This window comes from Siphateles boraxobius, unplaced genomic scaffold (assembly GCF_051911475.1).
Source record: "Siphateles boraxobius isolate OS27281-9 unplaced genomic scaffold, OSU_SipBor_1 246, whole genome shotgun sequence".
NCBI lineage: Eukaryota > Metazoa > Chordata > Actinopteri > Cypriniformes > Leuciscidae > Siphateles > Siphateles boraxobius.
Genome location: NW_027508862.1, coordinates 295,001 through 317,500, shown reverse-complemented (window position 1 = coordinate 317,500; position 22,500 = coordinate 295,001). Strand labels below are relative to the sequence as shown.

Here is a 22,500-nt window from a genome sequence, read left to right as displayed (position 1 = left end):
GCTTTACAAACGACACTTTCACAGTTAATGTGTTTCACTCACATGTTATTATAGACAGACGTTTGATCACTGATAATAAATATATAAAGAGCACGTGCAAATCATAACTCTATTTTACAGTGTCCTTATTACTTCAGTAGTAACAATAAATTATGCATAATTACATCCTAAAACAAACCCTATAGTAAATACATGTAGTTAATTATTATCACTTAGTAATTAAATGTTTAATTACACTGTAACAAAAAGTGTAACCCATTACTTTAGTGTCCTTGTTACACACCTTGTTAGTTACTATATTAATAACAATAAATGGTAACTCTTTATTTTACAGTGTTCTTGTTACATATGTTACATGTGATTACCATAGTAATAACAGTAAATTAAGCATAATTACATCTAACCCTAAAAAGAACTAAAAAAACAAATCGCATTACTGCTAATAAACTGCATGTAATTAATGTGTAATTATGGTGTGGAGCTGCTGGTAATTACAGTTATGTTACATTGTAATTGTACAATTACGTACTGAGTAATATCAATTAAAAACACGTACTTTCAGATTAATCGCATGTAATTATGCATAATTTACTGGTGTTACTATAGTAAGCGCATGTGACGTGTGTAAGGACACTCTCATGAAGTGTTACTATATTAGCTAAAGCAGTAAGTTGTAAATAAAATAATAATTATTAGTCATCCTACATCAACATTTCAAGCTTAATGTCGAGTTGCTTGCCGTTTCTGTAAATAAATATGAACTTTACTAACAATAAAATCTGTTTTCAGTCTAGTTGCAGTTTGTAGATTTCTGTTATGTATGTTAATTCGTTTTTTATTTGTTTTGTTTAATCGTTTTTTATTATTTATTTTTTACTTTTTTACTGTTTTTCTCTCAACTTTGCACGGACCCCATTAGTGGCCCTTGTGGGTTTCTGGACCCCAGTTTGAAAACACTTGCATTATAGTGTTGGTTACAATATTTTCAGGTGTCTTTGTTACAGTGTAATTATATATTTAAGTACTGAGTGATATTAATCAACTACATGTACTTACTATAAGATTAGGGTTTGGTTGAGGATTAGGGTTACACTTTATTTTAAGGTGTCTGTTACAGTGTAATTATATATTTAAGCACTGAGTAATATTAAGTAACTGCATGCACTTACTATAGGGTTAGGGTTTGGTTGAGGGTTAGTTGCATGTACTTATGCATAATTTACTGTTATTACTACGGCGAGTATGTAACATAAGTAACAAGGACACTGTAAAATAAAGTGTTACTTAATTGCATGCATAATTAACTGTTATTACTACGGTAAGTACATGTAACATACTGTATGTAACAAGGACATGTGAAATAAAGTGTAACTTTGCACGCATAATTAACTGTTATTACTTATGTAAGTACATGTATGTAACAAGGACATGTGAAATAAAGTGTTACCATAGAGTTGGACTATTGTAACAGCATTTTTTCTTACTTACATCCCTTTCGATCCGTATTTGTTGTAAAACTCCATGTGGTTGCACGCCTGAATCCATCCGACCGTCCAGCTCTCTTTCCCGGCCACGGGCGGCACGATGACCCGGGCTGACGCGCGGAAGTGCGGCGTGCGGTAACGCAACACCACGCTGGAGGACTCGTCGATGCTGGTGGGGTTCGAGTCGATGGACGAGTTGACCTCCAGAACCATGATGCCGTCGCGGAAACTCTTGGGTTTGCATCTGATACTCTGAATACAGCCCATCACAAGCAGCGCGAGCGGCCAGCAGAACATCAACCCTCAAAATAACGCTCACGACGCGCTGTCACTCAGAATAACGCGCACTATACGCGCTGCCACTCAGAATAACGCGCTCTCAGAACGCTTCGCTCAAACTCTAAACGACGCGTCGCGGTGCCGCGTCAGGACGGAACGGAACGGCGTTCCTCTTATTTAAAAGTAAACAAAAGAAAATAAATAAAAACAATGTTCGTCAACTGTCCGTCATTGGCGAACCGCTCAGCTCGCACATATTAATCTTCTCCAATCATCACCAAACGGGCATTTCTGCGTCATAACTCTCACAAACACTGGTTTCAGATTAAAACAAATAGGTTAAACCCATCGGCTCAGGATAGGCTACTGTTGGCATGTTGCAGGCAAATCAATTATTAATTGCTATAGTGTGTTTGGGTATCAAAAAGGACGCTGGAAAAGTCATTTTTTTGCATTGGATATTCACATTGTCGTGATGTTCTGTGAGTTTGTCCTTGAGGTTCAGTTGGAGGAAGCTCACTTTCTCGTGCACTAATGAGTGAACGATCCGTGTCGCGCGCCGCAGCATCCAGGTGAACTTCATCTGCCGGTAATGAATAAACATGAGAGATGAATGAATCAGTCCGGCTGTCACGAACACACGTGTTGTGTTGAACAGCCCATCGTTGCCCCGTCCCTCTTCATCGGTTATAATCCATCATCCTCCACATCCTCATCCCTGTGTCTCAGCCTCCGTCCCGCAGCGCTGTGAGAGGCACCCCATCAGCTGCAGCTGCTCGACTCCGAGCGCCTGTGTCGTCACTTCCGCTCCGCGACGCGCGCATCATGGGGTGTGTAGTTCTGTTGAAAGAGGCGCTCTTCATCTATTCATCTTTGACAGCTACACACCATTAGTTTTTTTTTTACAACTTTACGACTTTTCTTTATCGAGATTAGCAAGCCATAAACTATCTTTAAATGGGTGGAAACAGTCTACCATATTAAATATAGTTGACATGTATTTTGCTTTGTGTATATGATATTTCACAAATAAAATAATAATTTTAATTGTGTTGTCCATTTCCAGGAAACCAAAAGTCTATCAGGGTCATTCCTCACAAAATTTAGAAAAATAATATTTTTTATATACAATAATGAATCATGATATGTAATTATGTTTAAGGCTACAGTGATTTAAAATATTGTTTTTAAATTATCTTGGTCAAGCATTTATTAAACAAAATCAATGAAATGGTAGATCAAAAATTTCCACCCTGTTGGGGACAAATGAAGAGTATAAAATACTTATGATTCTAATTTATGGGCATTGTGTACATTTCTTAGACAACTCATGTCCCTTTAAAAGTATATCAGTTAATAAATTATCAGAAAAATAAATATATATAATATGTAAGAATTGTAGTTACTTTCTAACAAACGCATCATTTTGAATTGTTAGTATTTATCTTTTTGTGCTATTTGTATAAATTTATTGTTAAAAAAATGCTTAAGAGGGTGGACTAAGTAATAACAGGGTGGACTAACAACAGGGTGGAATAAGTAATCATAGATCGGATTAAATAATAACTGTGGACTAAGTAATAATAGAGTGGACTGAGTAATAACAGAGTGGACTGAGTAATAACAGGGTGGACTAAGTAATAACAGGGTGGACTAAGTATTAACAGAGTGGACTAAGTAATAATAGAGTGGACTAAGTAATAACAGGGTGGACTAAGTAATAACAGAGAGGACTAAGCAATAATAGAGGGGACTAAGTAATAACAGGGTGGACTAAGTAATAACAGAGTGGACTAAGTAATAACAGGGTGGACTAAGTAATAACAGGGTGGACTAAGTAATAACAGGGTGGACTAAGTAATAACAGGGTGGACTAAGTAACAACAGAGTGGACTAAGTAATAATAGAGTGGACTAAGTAATAATAGAGTGGACTAAGTAATAACAGTGTGTACTAAGTAATAACAGAGTGGACTAAGTAATAACAGAGTGGACTAAGTAATAATAGAGTGGACTAAGTAACAACAGAGTGGACTGAGTAATAACAGGGTGGACTGAGTAATAACAGGGTGGACTAAGTAATAACAGGGTGGACTAAGTAATAACAGTGTGGACTAAGTAATAACAGAGTGGACTAATTAATAACAGAGTGGAGTAAGTAATAACAGAGTGGACTAATTAATAACAGTGTGGACTAAGTAATAACAGAGTGGACTAATTAATAACAGAGTTGACTAAGTAATAACAGAGTGGACTAAGTAATATAGAGTGGACTAAGTAATAACAGTGTGTACTAAGTAATAACAGAGTGGACTAAGTAATAACAGAGTGGACTAAGTAATAATAGAGTGGACTAAGTAATATAGAGTGGACTAAGTAATAACAGAGTGGACTAATTAATAACAGAGTGGACTAAGTAATAACAGAGTGGACTAAGTAATATAGAGTGGACTAAGTAATAACAGAGTGGACTAATTAATAAAAGAGTGGACTAAGTAATAACAGAGTGGACTAAGTAATAACAGAGTGGACTAATTAATAACAGAGTGGAGTAAGTAATAACAGAGTGGACTAATTAATAACAGTGTGGACTAAGTAATAACAGAGTGGACTAATTAATAACAGAGTGGACTAAGTAATAACAGAGTGGACTAAGTAATATAGAGTGGACTAAATAATAACAGTGTGTACTAAGTAATAACAGAGTGGACTAAGTAATAACAGAGTGGACTAAGTAATAATAGAGTGGACTAAGTAATATAGAGTGGACTAAGTAATAACAGAGTGGACTAATTAATAACAGAGTGGACTAAGTAATAACAGAGTGGACTAAGTAATATAGAGTGGAGTAAGTAATAACAGAGTGGACTAATTAATAACAGAGTGGACTAAGTAATAACAGAGTGGACTAAGTAATATAGAGTGGACTAAGTAATAACAGTGTGTACTAAGTAATAACAGAGTGGACTAAGTAATAACAGAGTGGACTAAGTAATAACAGTGTGTACTAAGTAATAACAGAGTGGACTAAGTAATAACAGAGTGGACTAAGTAATAACAGAGTGGACTAAGTAATAATAGAGTGGACTAAGTAATAACAGGGTGGACTAAGTAATAACAGAGTGGACTAAGTAATAACAGAGTGGACTAAGTAATAACAGAGTGGACTAAGTAATAACAGAGTGGACTAAGTAATAACAGGGTGGACTAAGTAATATAGAGTGGACTAAGTAATAACAGTGTGTACTAAGTAATAATAGAGTGGACTAAGTAATAACAGAGTGGACTAAGTAATAATAGAGTGGACTAAGTAACAACAGAGTGGACTGAGTAATAACAGGGTGGACTGAGTAATAACAGGGTGGACTAAGTAATAACAGGGTGGACTAAGTAATAACAGTGTGGACTAAGTAATAACAGAGTGGACTAATTAATAACAGAGTGGAGTAAGTAATAACAGAGTGGACTAATTAATAACAGTGTGGACTAAGTAATAACAGAGTGGACTAATTAATAACAGTGTGGACTAAGTAATAACAGAGTGGACTAATTAATAACAGAGTGGACTAAGTAATAACAGAGTGGACTAAGTAATATAGAGTGGACTAAGTAATAACAGTGTGTACTAAGTAATAACAGAGTGGACTAAGTAATAACAGAGTGGACTAAGTAATAATAGAGTGGACTAAGTAACAACAGAGTGGACTGAGTAATAACAGGGTGGACTGAGTAATAACAGGGTGGACTAAGTAGTAACAGGGTGGACTAAGTAATAACAGTGTGGACTAAGTAATAACAGAGTGGACTAATTAATAACAGAGTGGAGTAAGTAATAACAGTGTGGACTAAGTAATAACAGAGTGGACTAAGTAATAATAGAGTGGACTAAGTAATAATAGAGTGGCCTAAGTAATCACAGAATGAACTAAGTAATAATAGGCTGGACTAAGTAATAACAGGGTGGACTAAGTAATAATAGAGTGGACTAAGTAATAATAGAGTGGACTAAGTAATAACAGGGTGGACTAAGTAATAATAGAGTGGACCAAGTAATAACAGAGTGGACTAAGTAATAACGGAGTGGACTAAGTAATAACAGAGTGGACTAAGTAATAACAGGGTGGACTAAGTAATAATAGAGTGGACTAAGTAATAATAGAGTGGACTAAGTAATAACAGGGAGGACTAAGTAATAACAGGGTGGACTAAGTAATAATAGAGTGGACCAAAGTAATAACAGCGTGGACTAAGTAATAACGGAGTGGACTAAGTAATAACAGGGTGGACTAAGTAATAATAGAGTGGCCTAAGTAATAATAGAGTGGACTAAGTAATAATAGAGTGGACTAAGTAATAACAGGGTGGACTAAGTAATAACAGGGTGGACTAAGTAATAATAGAGTGAACTAAGTAATAATAGAGTGGACTAAGTAATAACAGGGTGGACTAAGTAATAATAGAGTGGACCAAGTAATAACAGAGTGGACTAACTAATAACGGAGTGGACTAAGTAATAACAGGGTGGACTAAGTAATAATAGAGTGGCCTAAGTAATAATAGAGTGGACTAATTAATAACAGGGTGGACTAAGTAATAACAGGGTGGACTAAGTAATAATAGAGTGGACTAAGTAATAATAGAGTGGACTAAGTAATAACAGGGTGGACTAAGTAATAATAGAGTGGACCAAGTAATAACAGAGTGGACTAAGTAATAACGGACTGGACTAAGTAATAACAGGGTGGACTAAGTAATAATAGAGTGGACTAAGTAATAATAGAGTCGACTAAGTAATAACTGGGTGGACTAAGTAATAACAGGGTGGACTAAGTAATATAGAGTGGACTAAGTAATAACAGTGTGGACTAAGTAATAACAGAGTGGACTAAGTAATAATAGAGTGGACTAAGTAAAAACAGAGTGGACTGAGTAATAACAGGGTGGACTAAGTAATAACAGGGTGGACTAAGTAATAACAGTGTGGACTAAGTAATAACAGAGTGGACTAATTAATAACAGAGTGGAGTAAGTAATAACAGTGTGGACTAAGTAATAACAGAGTGGACTAAGTAATAATAGAGTGGACTAAGTAATAATAGAGTGGACTAAGTAATAACAGAGTGGACTAAGTAATAATAGGCTGGACTAAGTAATAACAGGGTGGACTAAGTAATAATAGAGTGGACTAAGTAATAATAGAGTGGACTAAGTAATAACAGGGTGGACTAAGTAATAATAGAGTGGACTAAGTAATAATAGAGTGGCCTAAGTAATAATAGAGTGGACTAAGTAATAATAGAGTGGACTAAGTAATAACAGGGTTGACTAAGTAATAACAGGGTGGACTAAGTAATAATAGAGTGGACTAAGTAATAATAGAGTGGACTAAGTAATAACAGAGTGGACTAAGTAATAATAGAGTGGACCAAGTAATAACAGAGTGGACTAAGTAATAACGGAGTGGACTAAGTAATAACAGGGTGGACTAAGTAATAATAGAGTGGACTAGGTAATAACGGAGTGGACTAAGTAATAACAGGGTGGATTAAGTAATAACAGAGTGGACTAAGTAATAATAGAGTGGACTAAGTAATAATAGAGTGGACTAAGTAATAACAGAGTGGACTAAGTAATAACAGGGTGGACTAAGTAATAACAGAGTGAACTAAGTAATAACAGGGTGGACTAAGTAATAACATGGTGGACTAAGTAATAACAGAGTGGACTAAGTACTAACAGAGTGGACTAAGTAATAATAGAATGGACTAAGTATTAATAGAGTGGACTAAGTAATAACAGAGTGGACTAAGTAATAACAGTGTGGAGTAAGTAATAACAGTCTGGACTAAGTAATAACAGTGTGGACTAAGTATTAACAGAGTGGACTAAGTAATAACAGTCTGGACTAAGTAATAACAGAGAACTCTAAGTAATAACAGAGTGGACTAAGTAATAACAGTGTGGACTGGACTGAGTAATAACAGAGTGGACTAAGTAATAATAGAGTGGACTAAGCAATAACAGGGTGGACTAAGTAATAAAAGGGTGGACTAAGCAATAACAGGGTGGACTAAGTAATATCAGGGTGGACTAAGTACTAACAGAGTGGACTAAGTAATAATAGAGTGGACTAAGTATTAATAGAGTGGACTAAGTAATAACAGAGTGGACTAAGTAATAACAGGGTGGACTAAGTAATAACAGGGTGGACTAAGTAATAACAAAGTGGACTAAGTAATAACAGTGTGGACTAAGTAATAACAGAGTGGACTAATTAATAACAGAGTGGAGTAAGTAATAACAGTGTGGACTAAGTAATAACAGAGTGGACTAATTAATAATAGAGTGGACTAAGTAATAATAGAGTGGCCTAAGTAATAACAGAGTGGACTAAGTAATAATAGGGTGGACTAAGTAATAACAGGGTGGACTAAGTAATAATAGAGTGGACTAAGTAATAACAGGGTGGACTAAGTAATAATAGAGTGGACCAAGTAATAACAGAGTGGACTAAGTAATAACGGAGTGGACTAAGTAATAACAGAGAGGACTAAGTAATAATAGAGTGGACTAAGTAATAACAGGGTGGACTAAGTAATAACAGGGTGGACTAAGTAATAATAGAGTGGACCAAGTAATAACAGAGTGGACTAAGTAATAACGGAGTGGACTAAGTAATAACAGGGTGCACTAAGTAACAACAGAGTGGACTAAGTAATAATAGAGTGGACTAAGTAATAATAGAGTGGACTAAGTAATAATAGAGTGGACTAAGTAATAACAGAGTGTACTAAGTAATAATAGAGTGGACTAAGTAATAACAGAGTGGACTAAGTAACAACAGAGTGGACTAAGTAATTACAGTGTGGACTAAGTAATAACAGAGTGGACTAAGTAATAATAGAGTGGACTAAGTAATAACAGGGTGGACTAAGTAATAACAGGGTGGACTAAGTAATAATAGAGTGGACTAAGTAATAATAGAGTGGACTAAGTAATAACAGGGTGGACTAAGTAATAACAGGGTGGACTAAGTAACAACAGAGTGGACTAAGTAATAATAGAGTGGACTAAGTAATAATAGAGTGGACTAAGTAATAATAGAGTGGACTAAGTAATAACAGGGTGGACTAAGTAATAACAGGGTGGACTAAGTAATAATAGAGTGGACCAAGTAATAACAGAGTGGACTAAGTAATAACGGAGTGGACTAAGTAATAATAGAGTGGACTAAGTAATAATAGAGTGGACTAAGTAATAACAGGGTGGACTAAGTAATAACAGGGTGGACTAAGTAATAATAGAGTGGACCAAGTAATAACAGAGTGGACTAAGTAATAACGGAGTGGACTAAGTAATAACAGGGTGGACTAAGTAACAACAGAGTGGACTAAGTAATAATAGAGTGGACTAAGTAATAATAGAGTGGACTAAGTAATAACAGAGTGTACTAAGTAATAATAGAGTGGACTAAGTAATAACAGAGTGGACTAAGTAACAACAGAGTGGACTAAGTAATTACAGTGTGGACTAAGTATTAACAGAGTGTACTAAGTAATAATAGAGTGGACTAAGTAATAACAGAGTGGACTAAGTAACAACAGAGTGGACTAAGTATTAACAGAGTGGACTAAGTAATAACAGGGTGGACTAAGTAACAAAAGAGTGGACTAAGTAATAATAGAGTGGACTAAGTAATAATAGAGTGGACTAAGTAATAACAGAGTGGACTAAGTAATAATAGAGTGGACTAAGTAATAACAGAGTGGACTAAGTAATAATAGAGTGGACTAAGTAATTACAGTGTGGACTAAGTAATAACAGAGTGGACTAAGTAATAATAGAGTGGACTAAGTAATAACAGTGTAGACTAAGTAATAACAGAGTGGACTAAGTAATAACAGAGTGGACTGAGTAATAATAGAGTGGACTAAGTAATAAAAGTGTGGACTAAGTAATAACAGAGCGGACTAAGTAATAACAGAGTGGACTAACTAATAACAGTCTGGACTAAGTAATAACAGAGAGGACTAAGTAATAACAGAGTGGACTAAGTAATAACAGGATGGACTAAGTAATTACAGGGTGGACTAAGTAATAACATGGTGGAAAAAGTAATAACAGGGTGGACAAAATAATAACAGAGTGGACTAAGTAATAATAGAGTGGACTAAGTAATAACAGGGTGGACTAAGTAACAACAGAGTGGACTAAGTAATAATAGAGTGGACTAAGTAATAATAGAGTGGACTAAGTAATAATAGAGTGGACTAAGTAATAATAGAGTGGACTAAGTAATAACAGGGTGGACTAAGTAATAACAGGGTGGACTAAGTAATAATAGAGTGGACCAAGTAATAACAGAGTGGACTAAGTAATAACGGAGTGGACTAAGTAATAACAGGGTGGACTAAGTAACAACAGAGTGGACTAAGTAATAATAGAGTGGACTAAGTAATAATAGAGTGGACTAAGTAATAACAGAGTGTACTAAGTAATAATAGAGTGGACTAAGTAATAACAGAGTGGACTAAGTAACAACAGAGTGGACTAAGTAATTACAGTGTGGACTAAGTATTAACAGAGTGGACTAAGTAATAACAGGGTGGACTAAGTAACAAAAGAGTGGACTAAGTAATAATAGAGTGGACTAAGTAATAATAGAGTGGACTAAGTAATAACAGAGTGGACTAAATAATAATAGAGTGGACTAAGTAATAACAGAGTGGACTAAGTAATAATAGAGTGGACTAAGTAATTACAGTGTGGACTAAGTAATAACAGAGTGGACTAAGTAATAATAGAGTGGACTAAGTAATAACAGTGTAGACTAAGTAATAACAGAGTGGACTAAGTAATAACAGAGTGGACTAAGTAATAACAAAGAGGACTAAGTAATAACAGAGTGGACTGAGTAATAATAGAGTGGACTAAGTAATAAAAGTGTGGACTAAGTAATAACAGAGCGGACTAAGTAATAACAGAGTGGACTAAGTAATAACAGTCTGGACTAAGTAATAACAGAGAGGACTAAGTAATAACAGAGTGGACTAATTATTAACAGAGTGGACTAAGTAATAACAGGGTGGACTAAGTAACAAAAGAGTGGACTAAGTAATAACAGAGTGGACTAAGTAATAATAGAGTGGACTAAGTAATAACAGAGTGGACTAAGTAATAATAGAGTGGACTAAGTAATAACAGAGTGGACTAAGTAATAATAGAGTGGACTAAGTAATTACAGTGTGGACTAAGTAATAACAGAGTGGACTAAGTAATAATAGAGTGGACTAAGTAATAACAGTGTAGACTAAGTAATAACAGAGTGGACTAAGTAATAACAGAGTGGACTGAGTAATAATAGAGTGGACTAAGTAATAAAAGTGTGGACTAAGTAATAACAGAGCGGACTAAGTAATAACAGAGTGGACTAAGTAATAACAGTCTGGACTAAGTAATAACAGAGAGGACTAAGTAATAACAGAGTGGACTAAGTAATAACAGGATGGACTAAGTAATTACAGGGTGGACTAAGTAATAACATGGTGGAAAAAGTAATAACAGGGTGGACAAAATAATAACAGAGTGGACTAAGTAATAATAGAGTGGACTAAGTAATAACAGGGTGGACTAAGTAACAACAGAGTGGACTAAGTAATAATAGAGTGGACTAAGTAATAATAGAGTGGACTAAGTAATAATAGAGTGGACTAAGTAATAACAGGGTGGACTAAGTAATAATAGAGTGGACCAAGTAATAACAGAGTGGACTAAGTAATAACGGAGTGGACTAAGTAATAACAGGGTGGACTAAGTAACAACAGAGTGGACTAAGTAATAATAGAGTGGACTAAGTAATAATAGAGTGGACTAAGTAATAACAGAGTGTACTAAGTAATAATAGAGTGGACTAAGTAATAACAGAGTGGACTAAGTAACAACAGAGTGGACTAAGTAATTACAGTGTGGACTAAGTATTAACAGAGTGGACTAAGTAATAACAGGGTGGACTAAGTAACAAAAGAGTGGACTGAGTAATAATAGAGTGGACTAAGTAATAATAGAGTGGACTAAGTAATAATAGTGTGTACTAAGTAATAATAGTGTGTACTAAGTAATAACAGAGTGGAGTGGACTAAGTAATAACAGAGTGGACTAAGTAATAACAGAGTGGACTAAGTAATAACAGAGTGGACTAAGTAATAATAGAGTGGACTAAGTAATTACAGTGTGGACTAAGTAATAACAGAGTGGACTAAGTAATAATAGAGTGGACTAAGTAATAACAGTGTAGACTAAGTAATAACAGAGTGGACTAAGTAATAACAGAGTGGACTAAGTAATAACAGAGAGGACTAAGTAATAACAGAGTGGACTGAGTAATAATAGAGTGGACTAAGTAATAAAAGTGTGGACTAAGTAATAACAGAGCGGACTAAGTAATAACAGAGTGGACTAAGTAATAACAGTCTGGACTAAGTAATAACAGAGAGGACTAAGTAATAACAGAGTGGACTAAGTAATAACAGGATGGACTAAGTAATTACAGGGTGGACTAAGTAATAACATGGTGGAAAAAGTAATAACAGGGTGGACAAAATAATAACAGAGTGGACTAAGTAATAATAGAGTGGACTAAGTAATAACAGGGTGGACTAAGTAACAACAGAGTGGACTAAGTAATAATAGAGTGGACTAAGTAATAATAGAGTGGACTAAGTAATAATAGAGTGGACTAAGTAATAACAGGGTGGACTAAGTAATAATAGAGTGGACCAAGTAATAACAGAGTGGACTAAGTAATAACGGAGTGGACTAAGTAATAACAGGGTGGACTAAGTAACAACAGAGTGGACTAAGTAATAATAGAGTGGACTAAGTAATAATAGAGTGGACTAAGTAATAACAGAGTGTACTAAGTAATAATAGAGTGGACTAAGTAATAACAGAGTGGACTAAGTAACAACAGAGTGGACTAAGTAATTACAGTGTGGACTAAGTATTAACAGAGTGGACTAAGTAATAACAGGGTGGACTAAGTAACAAAAGAGTGGACTGAGTAATAATAGAGTGGACTAAGTAATAATAGAGTGGACTAAGTAATAATAGAGTGGACTAAGTAATAATAGTGTGTACTAAGTAATAACAGAGTGGAGTGGACTAAGTAATAACAGAGTGGACTAAGTAATAACAGAGTGGACTAAGTAATAACAGGGTGGACTAAGTAATAACAGGGTGGACTAAGTAATAACAGAGTGAACTAAGTAATAACAGTCTGGACTAAGTAATAACAGAGAGGACTAAGTAATAACAGAGAGGACTAAGTAATAACAGAGAGGACTAAGTAATAACAGAGTGGACTAAGTAATAACAGAGTGGACTAAGTAATAATAGAGTGGACTAAGTAATAATAGAGTGGACTAAGTAATAACGGAGTGGACTAAGTAATAATGGAGTGGACTAAGTAATAACAGGGTGGACTAAGTAATAACAGGGTGGACTAAGTAATAATAGAGTGGACTAAGTAATAACAGTCTGGACTAAGTGATAACAGAGATGACTAAGTAATAACAGAGAAGACTAAGTAATAACAGAGAAGACTAAGTAATTACCTTAGTCCACTCTGTTATTACTTAGTCCACTCTGTTAATACTTAGTCCACCCTGTCATTACTTAGTCCACTCTATTATTACTTATTCCACCCTGTTATTACTTAGTCCACTCTGTTATTACTTAGTCCACTCTGTTATTAATTAATAACAGGGTGGACTAAGTAATTACAAAATGGACTAAGTAATAACAGGGTGGACAAAGTAATAATAGAGTGGACTACTATTATTATGGAGGACTAAGTAATAACAGGGTGGATTAAGTAATAACTGAGTGGACTAAGTAAAAAACAGGGTGGACGAGTGGTATAAATAAAGGATGGATGATTTTTTTATCTCTCACATACAACCAGTTAATGTTTGAACTGGATTTTGATAGGAAACAAATATAAAACATTACCAAAGAAATGTAAATACACTTCTTGTTCCACTTTAAGAATGAATTACTTTGTTAAATCAGAAGAGCTAACAGAGTAGACACTGAGAGTGTATAGTGATTGTCAGAGTGGACAATAACAGAAAGGATATTCTGGGCTAAAATTAGCAACTGGACCATGTCTGAGGAAAAAAACAAGCTAACATAGAAAGTTTATCAAATAAAGAATTGCATTGCAACTTTAATTTTAAAAATATGATTTTTCTAACTTTTTTCATATTTTCTTTTGAGGTGGACCACATCAAATTTGAAAGATACAATTAGTCAAAACAGACGAAAAACGCTCGTGAAGTTTGATGAGCTAAATTTGGTCTATTTGTATATTCTAAAGGGATTTCAGACACTCTGAAAGCATACAAACGAGTAAAATGCTTCAGATGGAAGTAGCGCAATGACCTGGAAAAACACATATTTTAAATATCAAGCGATTCGTGTGTAAAAGATAATAAAAACGAACGATCGATGGTCCCCGTTTAAGCACCTTGGAGAACGCCAACCTCAGAACAAGATGCTGTGTGCGATTTGTGATTCCTATTACGGTGAAGACAGAGTTCATGCATATGCATTAAACCACGGCAGCGTTTAGTCACGTGACGGAACTTATATTCATCAGGCGAACGTTCATTCGTCAGCTGTCTGCCTTGCAGCCAATCAGCATGGTTAGAGGGCGTGGCTAATTAATAATGATTAAAAACACACCTTCACCATAGTAGTATTTGTGGTTTTGCTGTGAGGCGCACCGTGATGGATGTTAAAGCACCGCTTACATACACCCCCGATATGTTTATTATGTTATTTAAAGATGTTTTCCAAAACCAAGGTGTCTAATGACGTTTCTGTGCGTGTGGATTAATGCCAATGTGAGCGGGATCATAATAGACCTGATCTGAGGTAGGCCAGCTGATGTGCTTTACGACTATTCAAACGAGATGGTTGCTTGTAGTAATTGTTCTCGTTTATTGTTTTTATGAAGGACGTTCATTTTTTCTCTGACATTTTCAGAATTTGGACAGCAAAGTTCAGCCATAAGCATTAATGCTCTATATAGGACTGAGGTTGTGTTTGTGTGTGTTCCTACTTACTCTACAATTTGTTCCCAAAATGTGGTTATGTATGTTTAAAATGGTAAAAATGCTGAAAGGTTAGGTTAGGGTTAGGTTAAACAGTCACAAATAATTACAAGACAGATAAGAAAAGTGACATTTTTAGTAGAAACCCTGAAATGCTATTTTCTTGTAAAACATGTCAATAATCTTTATAAAATAAAATAAATTCAAACAAAAACAATGTGTGTAATGATCTCAAAGATACATGTATGAAACATGTATAAAAATTTAAATTATGGCATACTAATAATTCACAATTCTAAAAATAAAAAGTTTGTTATTTTCAGTGCCTCTTCTGCAGGTTTGTGTTACACCAGTAGGAGGCGACAAGTGACTGTGAGTGAGTCATTGAAACATTCACTCAACCATTTCATTTAAAACACTGATTCATTATATGATATCAAATCATTTTCATATCGCAAGGCCAGTTATAATGAAATCAAAACTGTGACAAATACTGTAAAGAATTATCTAATGCTGTAACTGGTCACCTAAAATGTTAATGCTGAAAAAAAAAGCTCATCCCTATTTGTCAACTATCCATTTATAAGCCTAAATGACAAAATAATCGTGATAGTTTTGTTAGTGTTCAGTAATTCTCTTTCCTGATTTACACACTCATGCATGTCTAAACATATTTTCCAGGATCCACATCTGAAGCTCATTAGCTTGTGGAATAAACCGCGCCATGCGTTCGCACCCGAGCCGCTCCAGAGCTAAAGATCGCGGCATTAGCACTAGCGTTCTGGGTCGACCCGAGTTTCTGTCCCTGAACTCGCCTCCGCGGAACCACAGCAAAGCGTGGAGAAGATCCGGCCCGTCCAGGAGCCAGCAGAACCAGGCGAGCGAGAACACACACACACACACGCCCGCGGAGCCGCCGGATGAGGACTGTATGCTCCTCAACCCGTCGTTCAGAGGAATCGCCGTGAGCTCGCTGCTAGCGGTCGACATCTGCCTGTCCAAGCGCCTGAGCGTGTGTGTCCAGGCCGGGTCGCCGTGGTCCAGCGTGCGCTCGGGGGTCACCCTGCTGGCTCTGACGGGTCACGGGGTCACATGGGTCTGCGGGACGCTGGTGTGTCTGAGCCAGAGCCACACGCCGGCGGGACAGGAGCTGCTCATCAACCTGCTCATCGGTGCTGCACACTCCCCTATCTATCGGCCACGGCTTACCCAACCACAGTGTCTGGATGGGTTATTCATTTCAGATTTAGGGTTTATTCTCATTTTAAAGGTTTAGTCATTTTGTTGTTTTTGTCATTTTTTATTGTTTTTTTCTAGTGTATATATATATATTTTTTAGTTTTTTTCAGATTTAGTTTTTAATCTCGTTTTAAAGTTGTAGTAATTTTGTTGTTATTGTCATTTTTAATAGGTTTTGTTTTCTCTTTTAAAAAGTCTATAATTTTTTCCCAGTAATGTGTTTTTTATTTCATTTTTAGTTGTTTTTTAAAATGTCTTTAGTTTTTTTTATTAATTTCAGATTTAGTTAAATTTTAGTAGGTTTTTTTTAAATGTCTATCATATATATACTTATTATTATTATTATTCAGATTAAGTTTTAATGTTTTATTTTATTAGAAATTTTGTACATTGTTAATTTGTGTAAAGTGTTTTTTTAGTAGTTTTTTAATGTCTATATAGTTTATTCATTTCAGAATTTTTTATTTTCATTGTAAAGTTTTAAAAATGTTGTTGTTTGTGTAATTTTTTGTAGTTTTAAAAAAAAGTTAATTTATCATTTTTTTCAGATTTAGCTGTTTTTCATTTGTAATTAGTAAAGTTTTAGTAATTTTGTTGTGTTTTGTCATTTTTAGTCGTTTAATGTCTATAATGTTTTTATTTTTTATTTCAGATTTTTTATTTTTTTTTGTATTTTCTGTTTTCATTTAGAATTTTTGTTAATTTTTGTAATTTTGTAATTGAAGTAAATTTTTTATTTTTGTCATTTTTAGTAGTTTTTTCAGATTTAGCTTTTGTGTTGCTTTTTCTACTTTTATTTTCACTTGTTAAAGTTTTAGTAATTTTTTATGTTTTTATAATTAGTACTTCTTTAAATGTCTATTGTTTTCATTTCAGATTCTGTTTTATTTAAATTTTAGTTAAAATTGTAGTAATTTTGTGGTTTTAGTTGCCTAGTAGTTTTTTAAGTTGCATTTTTATTTCAGATTTATTTTTTGCATTTTCTGTTTTTACTTTAATATTAGTTCAAGTTTTAGTCATTTTGTTGTGTGTTTATAATTTATAATTCTTTAAATGTCTATAGTTTTTTATTTTTACAATTTTAATAATATTTTGTTGTTTTTGTAATTTAGTAGTTTTTAAAAAAAAAGTGGTCTTAAATATCTTACATTTTTATGTCAGATTTATTTTTTGCATTTTCTATTTTCACTGTACTCGGCAGTAATTTTAGCCGTGTTTTGTGTCTCCCCGTCCAGCGCTGGTCCTGGACCTGCTGACCGTGGCCGGTGTGCAGAAGCTGGTCCGGCGTAAAGGCCCGTGGGACTCGAGGCCCGACTCGTTCCCGGCGGGTCAGGCGAGCCGAGCGGCGCTGGTGTCCCGGTTCCTGCTGTCGCACCTGGACCTGGCCGTGCCGCTGCGGGTCCTGCTGGTGCTGTGGGCCGGGCTGGCGGGCCTGTCCCGGGTCCTGCTGGGCCAGAACCACCTGAGTGACGTGTGGTGCGGCTTCGCTCTGGGCTTCCTGCACTCCGGGCTGATGGAGGCGGTGTGGGTCTCGTCCGGCGCCTGTCAGACGCTGCTGTCCATCGGGACCTTCAGCTGGAGCTCGGCCCGATAGCTGGACGCTTCTGCGTGTGTGTGACCCTGCACCGCAGAACCAGTCACGGGTCGCAAGGGTGTGTTGGTGGCAATACCCAACAATACATTATATGGGTCAAAATTATCCATTTTCCTTTAATACCGAAAATCATAAGGATATTAAGTAAAGATCATGTTCCATGAAGATATTTAGTAAATTTCCTTACATAAATATATAAAACAGATATTGCAGCACAATCGCGAATGCACAACTTTAACAGCGATTTTCTCAATGTTTGGATTGTTTTGCACCCTCAGATTCCAGATTTTTTAAATAGTTGAATCTCGGCCAAATATTGTGTTATCCCAACACACCATACATCAAAGGAACGCTTATTTATGCAGCTTCCAGATGATATATACAATATACAGGTCCTTCTCAAAAAATTAGCATATTGTGATGAAGTTCATTATTTTCCATAATGTAATGATAAAAATTAAACTTTCATATATTATAGATTCATTGCACACCAACTGAAATATTTCAGGTCTTTTATTGTTTTAATACTGATGATTTTGGCATACAGCTCATGAAAACCCAAAATTCCTGTCTCAAAAAATTAGCATATTTCATCCGACCAATAAAAGAAGTGTTTTTAATAAAAAAAAAAAGTCAGCCTTCAAATAATTATGTTCAGTTATGCACTCAAGAGTCAATACTTGGTCGGGAATCCTTTTGCAGAAATGACTGCTTCAATGCGGCGTGGCATGGAGGCAATCGGCCTGTGGCACTGCTGAGGTGTTATGGAGAACCAGGATGCTTCGATAGCGGCCTTAAGCTCATCCAGAGTGTTGGGTCTTGCGTCTCTCAACTTTCTCTTCACAATATCCCACAGATTCTCTATGGGGTTCAGGTCAGGAGAGTTAGCAGGCCAATTGAGCACAGTAATACCATGGTCAGTAAACCATTTACCAGTGGTTTTGGCACTGTGAGCAGGTGCTGAAAACTGAAATCTTCATCTCCATAAAGCTTTCCAGCAGATGGAAGCATGAAGTGCTCCAAAATCTCCTGATAGCTAGCTGCATTGACCCTGCCCTTGATAAAACACAGTGGACCAACACCAGCAGCTGACATGGCACCCCAGACCATCACTGACTGTGGGTACTTGACACTGGACTTCAGGCATTTCCTTCTCCCCAGTCTTCCTCCAGACTCTGGCACCTTGATTTCCGAATGACATGCAAAATTTGCTTTCATCCGCAAAAAGTACTTTGGACCACTGAGCAACAGTCCAGTGCTGCTTCTCTGTAGCCCAGGTCAGGTGCTTCTGCCGCTGTTTCTGGTTCAAAAGTGGCTTGACCTGGGGAATGCGGCACCTGTATCCCATTTCCTGCACACGCCTGTGCACGGTGGCTCTGGATGTTTCTACTCCAGACTCAGTCCACTGCTTCCACAGGTCCCCAAGGTCTGGAATCGGTCCTTCTCCACAATCTTCCTCAGGGTCCGGTCACCTCTTCTCGTTGTGCAGCGTTTTTTGCCACACTTTTTCCTTCCCACAGACTTCCCACTGAGGTGCCTTGATACAGCACTCTGGGAACAGCCTATTTGTTCAGAAATTTCTTTCTGTGTCTTTCTGTGTCTTACCCTCTTGCTTGAGGGTGTCAATGATGGCCTTCTGGACAGCAGTCAGGTCGGCAGTCTTACCCATGATTGCGGTTTTGAGTAATGAAACAGGCTGGGAGTTTTTAAAAGCCTCAGGAATCTTTTGCAGGTGTTTAGAGTTAATTAGTTGATTCAGATGATTAGGTTAATAGTTCGTTTAGAGACCCTTTTCATGATATGCTAATTTTTTGAGACAGGAATTTTGGGTTTTCATGAACTGTATGCCAAAATCATCAGTATTAAAACAATAAAAGACCTGAAATATTTCATTTGGTGTGCAATGAATCTAAAATATATGAAAGTTTAATTTCTATCATTACATTATGGAAAATAATGAACTTTATCACAATATGCTAATTTTTTGAGAAGGACCTGTATATATATATCTGTTTCAAAAAACTGACCCATGTGACTGGTTTTGGGGTCCAGGGTCACATTCATGCGTTTGCCAGACGCTTTTATCCAAATGTTGAATCAGTTTTGGTGACTTTTAGTGGATGTATAAAGTGTTTCTCCTCGAGTTCACAGTGAAGAGAATCACATCGCATTCCAAGCTCAACATTTACATTCTCATCAGTTCTTGCTTTCCCTGGGAACCGAACCCGTGACCATTGCGTTGCAAGCGCCAGCGCTCTACTGTTCCGGCTATAGTGTGTGTGCGTGTGTGCGTGTGCGCGTGCGTGTGTGTGTGTGCGTGTGTGTGCGTGCGCGTGCGTGTGCGCGTGCGCGTGTGCGCGTGCGCGTTCGTGTGTGTATGTGCGTGTGCGTGTGTGTGTGTGTGCGTGCGCGTGCGCGTGTGTGTGTGGCACGAGGACTAATGCTGATCTCCACTGGATCTCACACTCATTTTCACTTCTTGAACTGCAGAACCGAGTCTCTCTCGGAGGAAGTTGCTCGGAAACGAAGAGTAAAAGTGTGTGTGTGTGTGTGTGTGTGCGTGTGTGTGTGTGGTACGAGGACTGATGCTGATCTCCACTGGATCTCACACTCATTTTCACTTCTTGAACTGCAGAACCGAGTCTCTCTCGGAGGAAGTTGCTCGGAAACGAAGAGTAAAAGTGTGTGTGTGTGTGTGTGTGTGTGTCTTCTGTCTGTCTGAGGTTTGCTCTTCTGTTACAAACATCCACAGCGTTGTGAAAGAAAAGAAAAAAAACATAATTTGGTCAAAAGACACATTTTTTAGTGTAATTTCTCATGCATTATTTATAACATGCTGAGGAATCAGATTCACGCATGCACGAATGTTGCGAATCGATAAAGTAAAGTACTGTAATAGCTTGTATTAATTTTTATTTCAGGTTTAGATGTATTCTGCTTGTATTTTCATTACGTTCTTGTTTTTCTCATTTTAGTAGTTTTTTTAAAAATAATTAACGTTTTTTATTTATTTTTTAATTTTGAGATTTATCTTTAATTTTTAATTTTAGTTAATTTAATAATTTTCTTGTTTTTTCTTAGTAGCTTTTTAAAAAGGTCTATATAGTCTATAAACGTGTGTGTGTGTTTTTATTTGTGTATTTTCTCCTTTTATTTTCATTTTAGTTAAAGCTTTAGTCATTTTGTTGTTCATTTGTCATTTTTAGTAGTTTTTTTAAATGTGTATATAGTTTTTATTATTTTTTTATTTCAGATGTATTTTTGTTGTATATTCTGTTTTCATTTAGAATTTGTGTTTTGTAATTTTGTTGTGTTTTGTCATTTATAGTATTTTTTTAATGTCTATAGTATTTACAATTTTATTTCAAATTTATTTTTTATTTTCACTTTCACAGCATGAAAGAAAAGAAGAGCATCCAAAGTCAAAAGACACATTTGTTGTTGTTGTTGTTGTTGTAATTTTTCTCATGCATTTAATGGTTATTTTATATGTAATATGAACATGCTGATGAATTTGATCAGGATCTGTTTCAAGCATGCATGAATGTTTTGAATCAGTATTTTCTGGAATATTAATTAAAGTACTGTAACGACACAAGCAATATTCAAGGGCTCCGCTGCCTTTGATTAGTTCTGTACTGTACATATTTGTACTTTAACTATAAATAAATGACTCTTTCATGAGCCAGTCTTTGTTCATGTTGTTCTGATTCATGAATCCTCAGCGTTTGATCAGTTCTGGATGTATAAAGCCGTTCTCCTCAAGAGAATCACATTAACATCATCACACTCGACATGTTGCTTTATAACGCAGAGGCATTCAGACTGTTCAAGTGGGATTTAAAGGGACAGTTCACACAAAAATGAAAATTCTGTCGTCATTGTGTTGAACACAAAAGAAGATGTTTAGAGGATGTTGGTGACTGGGATCAGAACCGCTCGATTAACATCATTCCTCTAAATCTCTGCTTTTGTGTTCAACAGAACGAAGAAACTTGAGGGAGAATTAACGATGACAGAATCTTCATTATTGGGTGAACTGTCCCTTTAAATCTGGGATTTCCAAACTGGAGTCCAGGGAAAGGTCTAGAAAAACTGTAAATAATAAAATGTAAAGAAATTATTAATTAATTAAGAATTTGATTAAACTAATATAATATGAATAATATTAATTAGATTAATATAAATACAACTTTTGATTAATATAAATAAATACAATTGTATTAACTCAAATATACAAAACTAAAAATTAAACAAAAACATTTAACAGTACATTAATATAGTGAGTAGAAAATATAAATAAATAAAGTTAAAATTAGTTAATGAAATAGTTGATTTAGCTTAAATATATTAGTTATTTAGGCATACGATTCTATTAGATTAATTAAATAACACATACTATATAATACCATTAAAAAATGTATCATTATTAAACAACATAATACATTATTTAATTTAACAGTAATCAAATAACTAATTATATAAACACCAAAAATTCAATAAACACAAACAAATACGGATGTATGAATGAAGTATCTGGGAACTGAAATAATATTATAAATCTAAAATTATAGTTTATATATAAACATAGGCTATACATAAGAAACTATAATTTTAGATGTATAATATTATTTCAGTGTCCAGATACTTCATGAGTGTTTCACCACTTTTCAGCATAATCTAATATTATATAATATATTTGTGTTTTTGGTATGTCAGCGCCGCGCACGCGCTTCTGCAGCTCTCGTGGGCGCGCTTATCTCTCCTGCCGTCAGTGTCGCGAGCGCGTG

At 35.7% G+C, this 22,500-nt stretch overlaps 2 protein-coding genes across 2 annotated transcripts in view; one reads left to right on the top strand and one right to left on the bottom strand.

The window, feature by feature from the left end:
* LOC143749420 (protein FAM78A-like) overlaps window positions 1-2,512 on the bottom strand; it is an 18,514-nt gene extending 16,002 nt beyond the window's left edge. The window contains exon 1 of the mRNA XM_077241909.1: window positions 1,489-2,512. Within this exon, the coding sequence (XP_077098024.1) occupies window positions 1,489-1,781 (293 nt within the window). The 5' untranslated portion in view covers window positions 1,782-2,512. The remainder of the gene's footprint in view (window positions 1-1,488) is intronic.
* Window positions 2,513-15,218: 12,706 nt separating this feature from the next.
* On the top strand, window positions 15,219-21,394 carry LOC143749419 (inactive phospholipid phosphatase 7-like). The gene is made up of 3 exons (XM_077241908.1): window positions 15,219-15,249; window positions 15,559-16,049; window positions 17,352-21,394. The coding sequence occupies exons 2-3, from the start codon at window positions 15,602-15,604 to the stop codon at window positions 17,708-17,710; spliced, it is 807 nt and encodes a 268-aa protein (XP_077098023.1). The 5' UTR covers window positions 15,219-15,249; window positions 15,559-15,601; the 3' UTR covers window positions 17,711-21,394.
* Window positions 21,395-22,500: the final 1,106 nt, after the last annotated feature.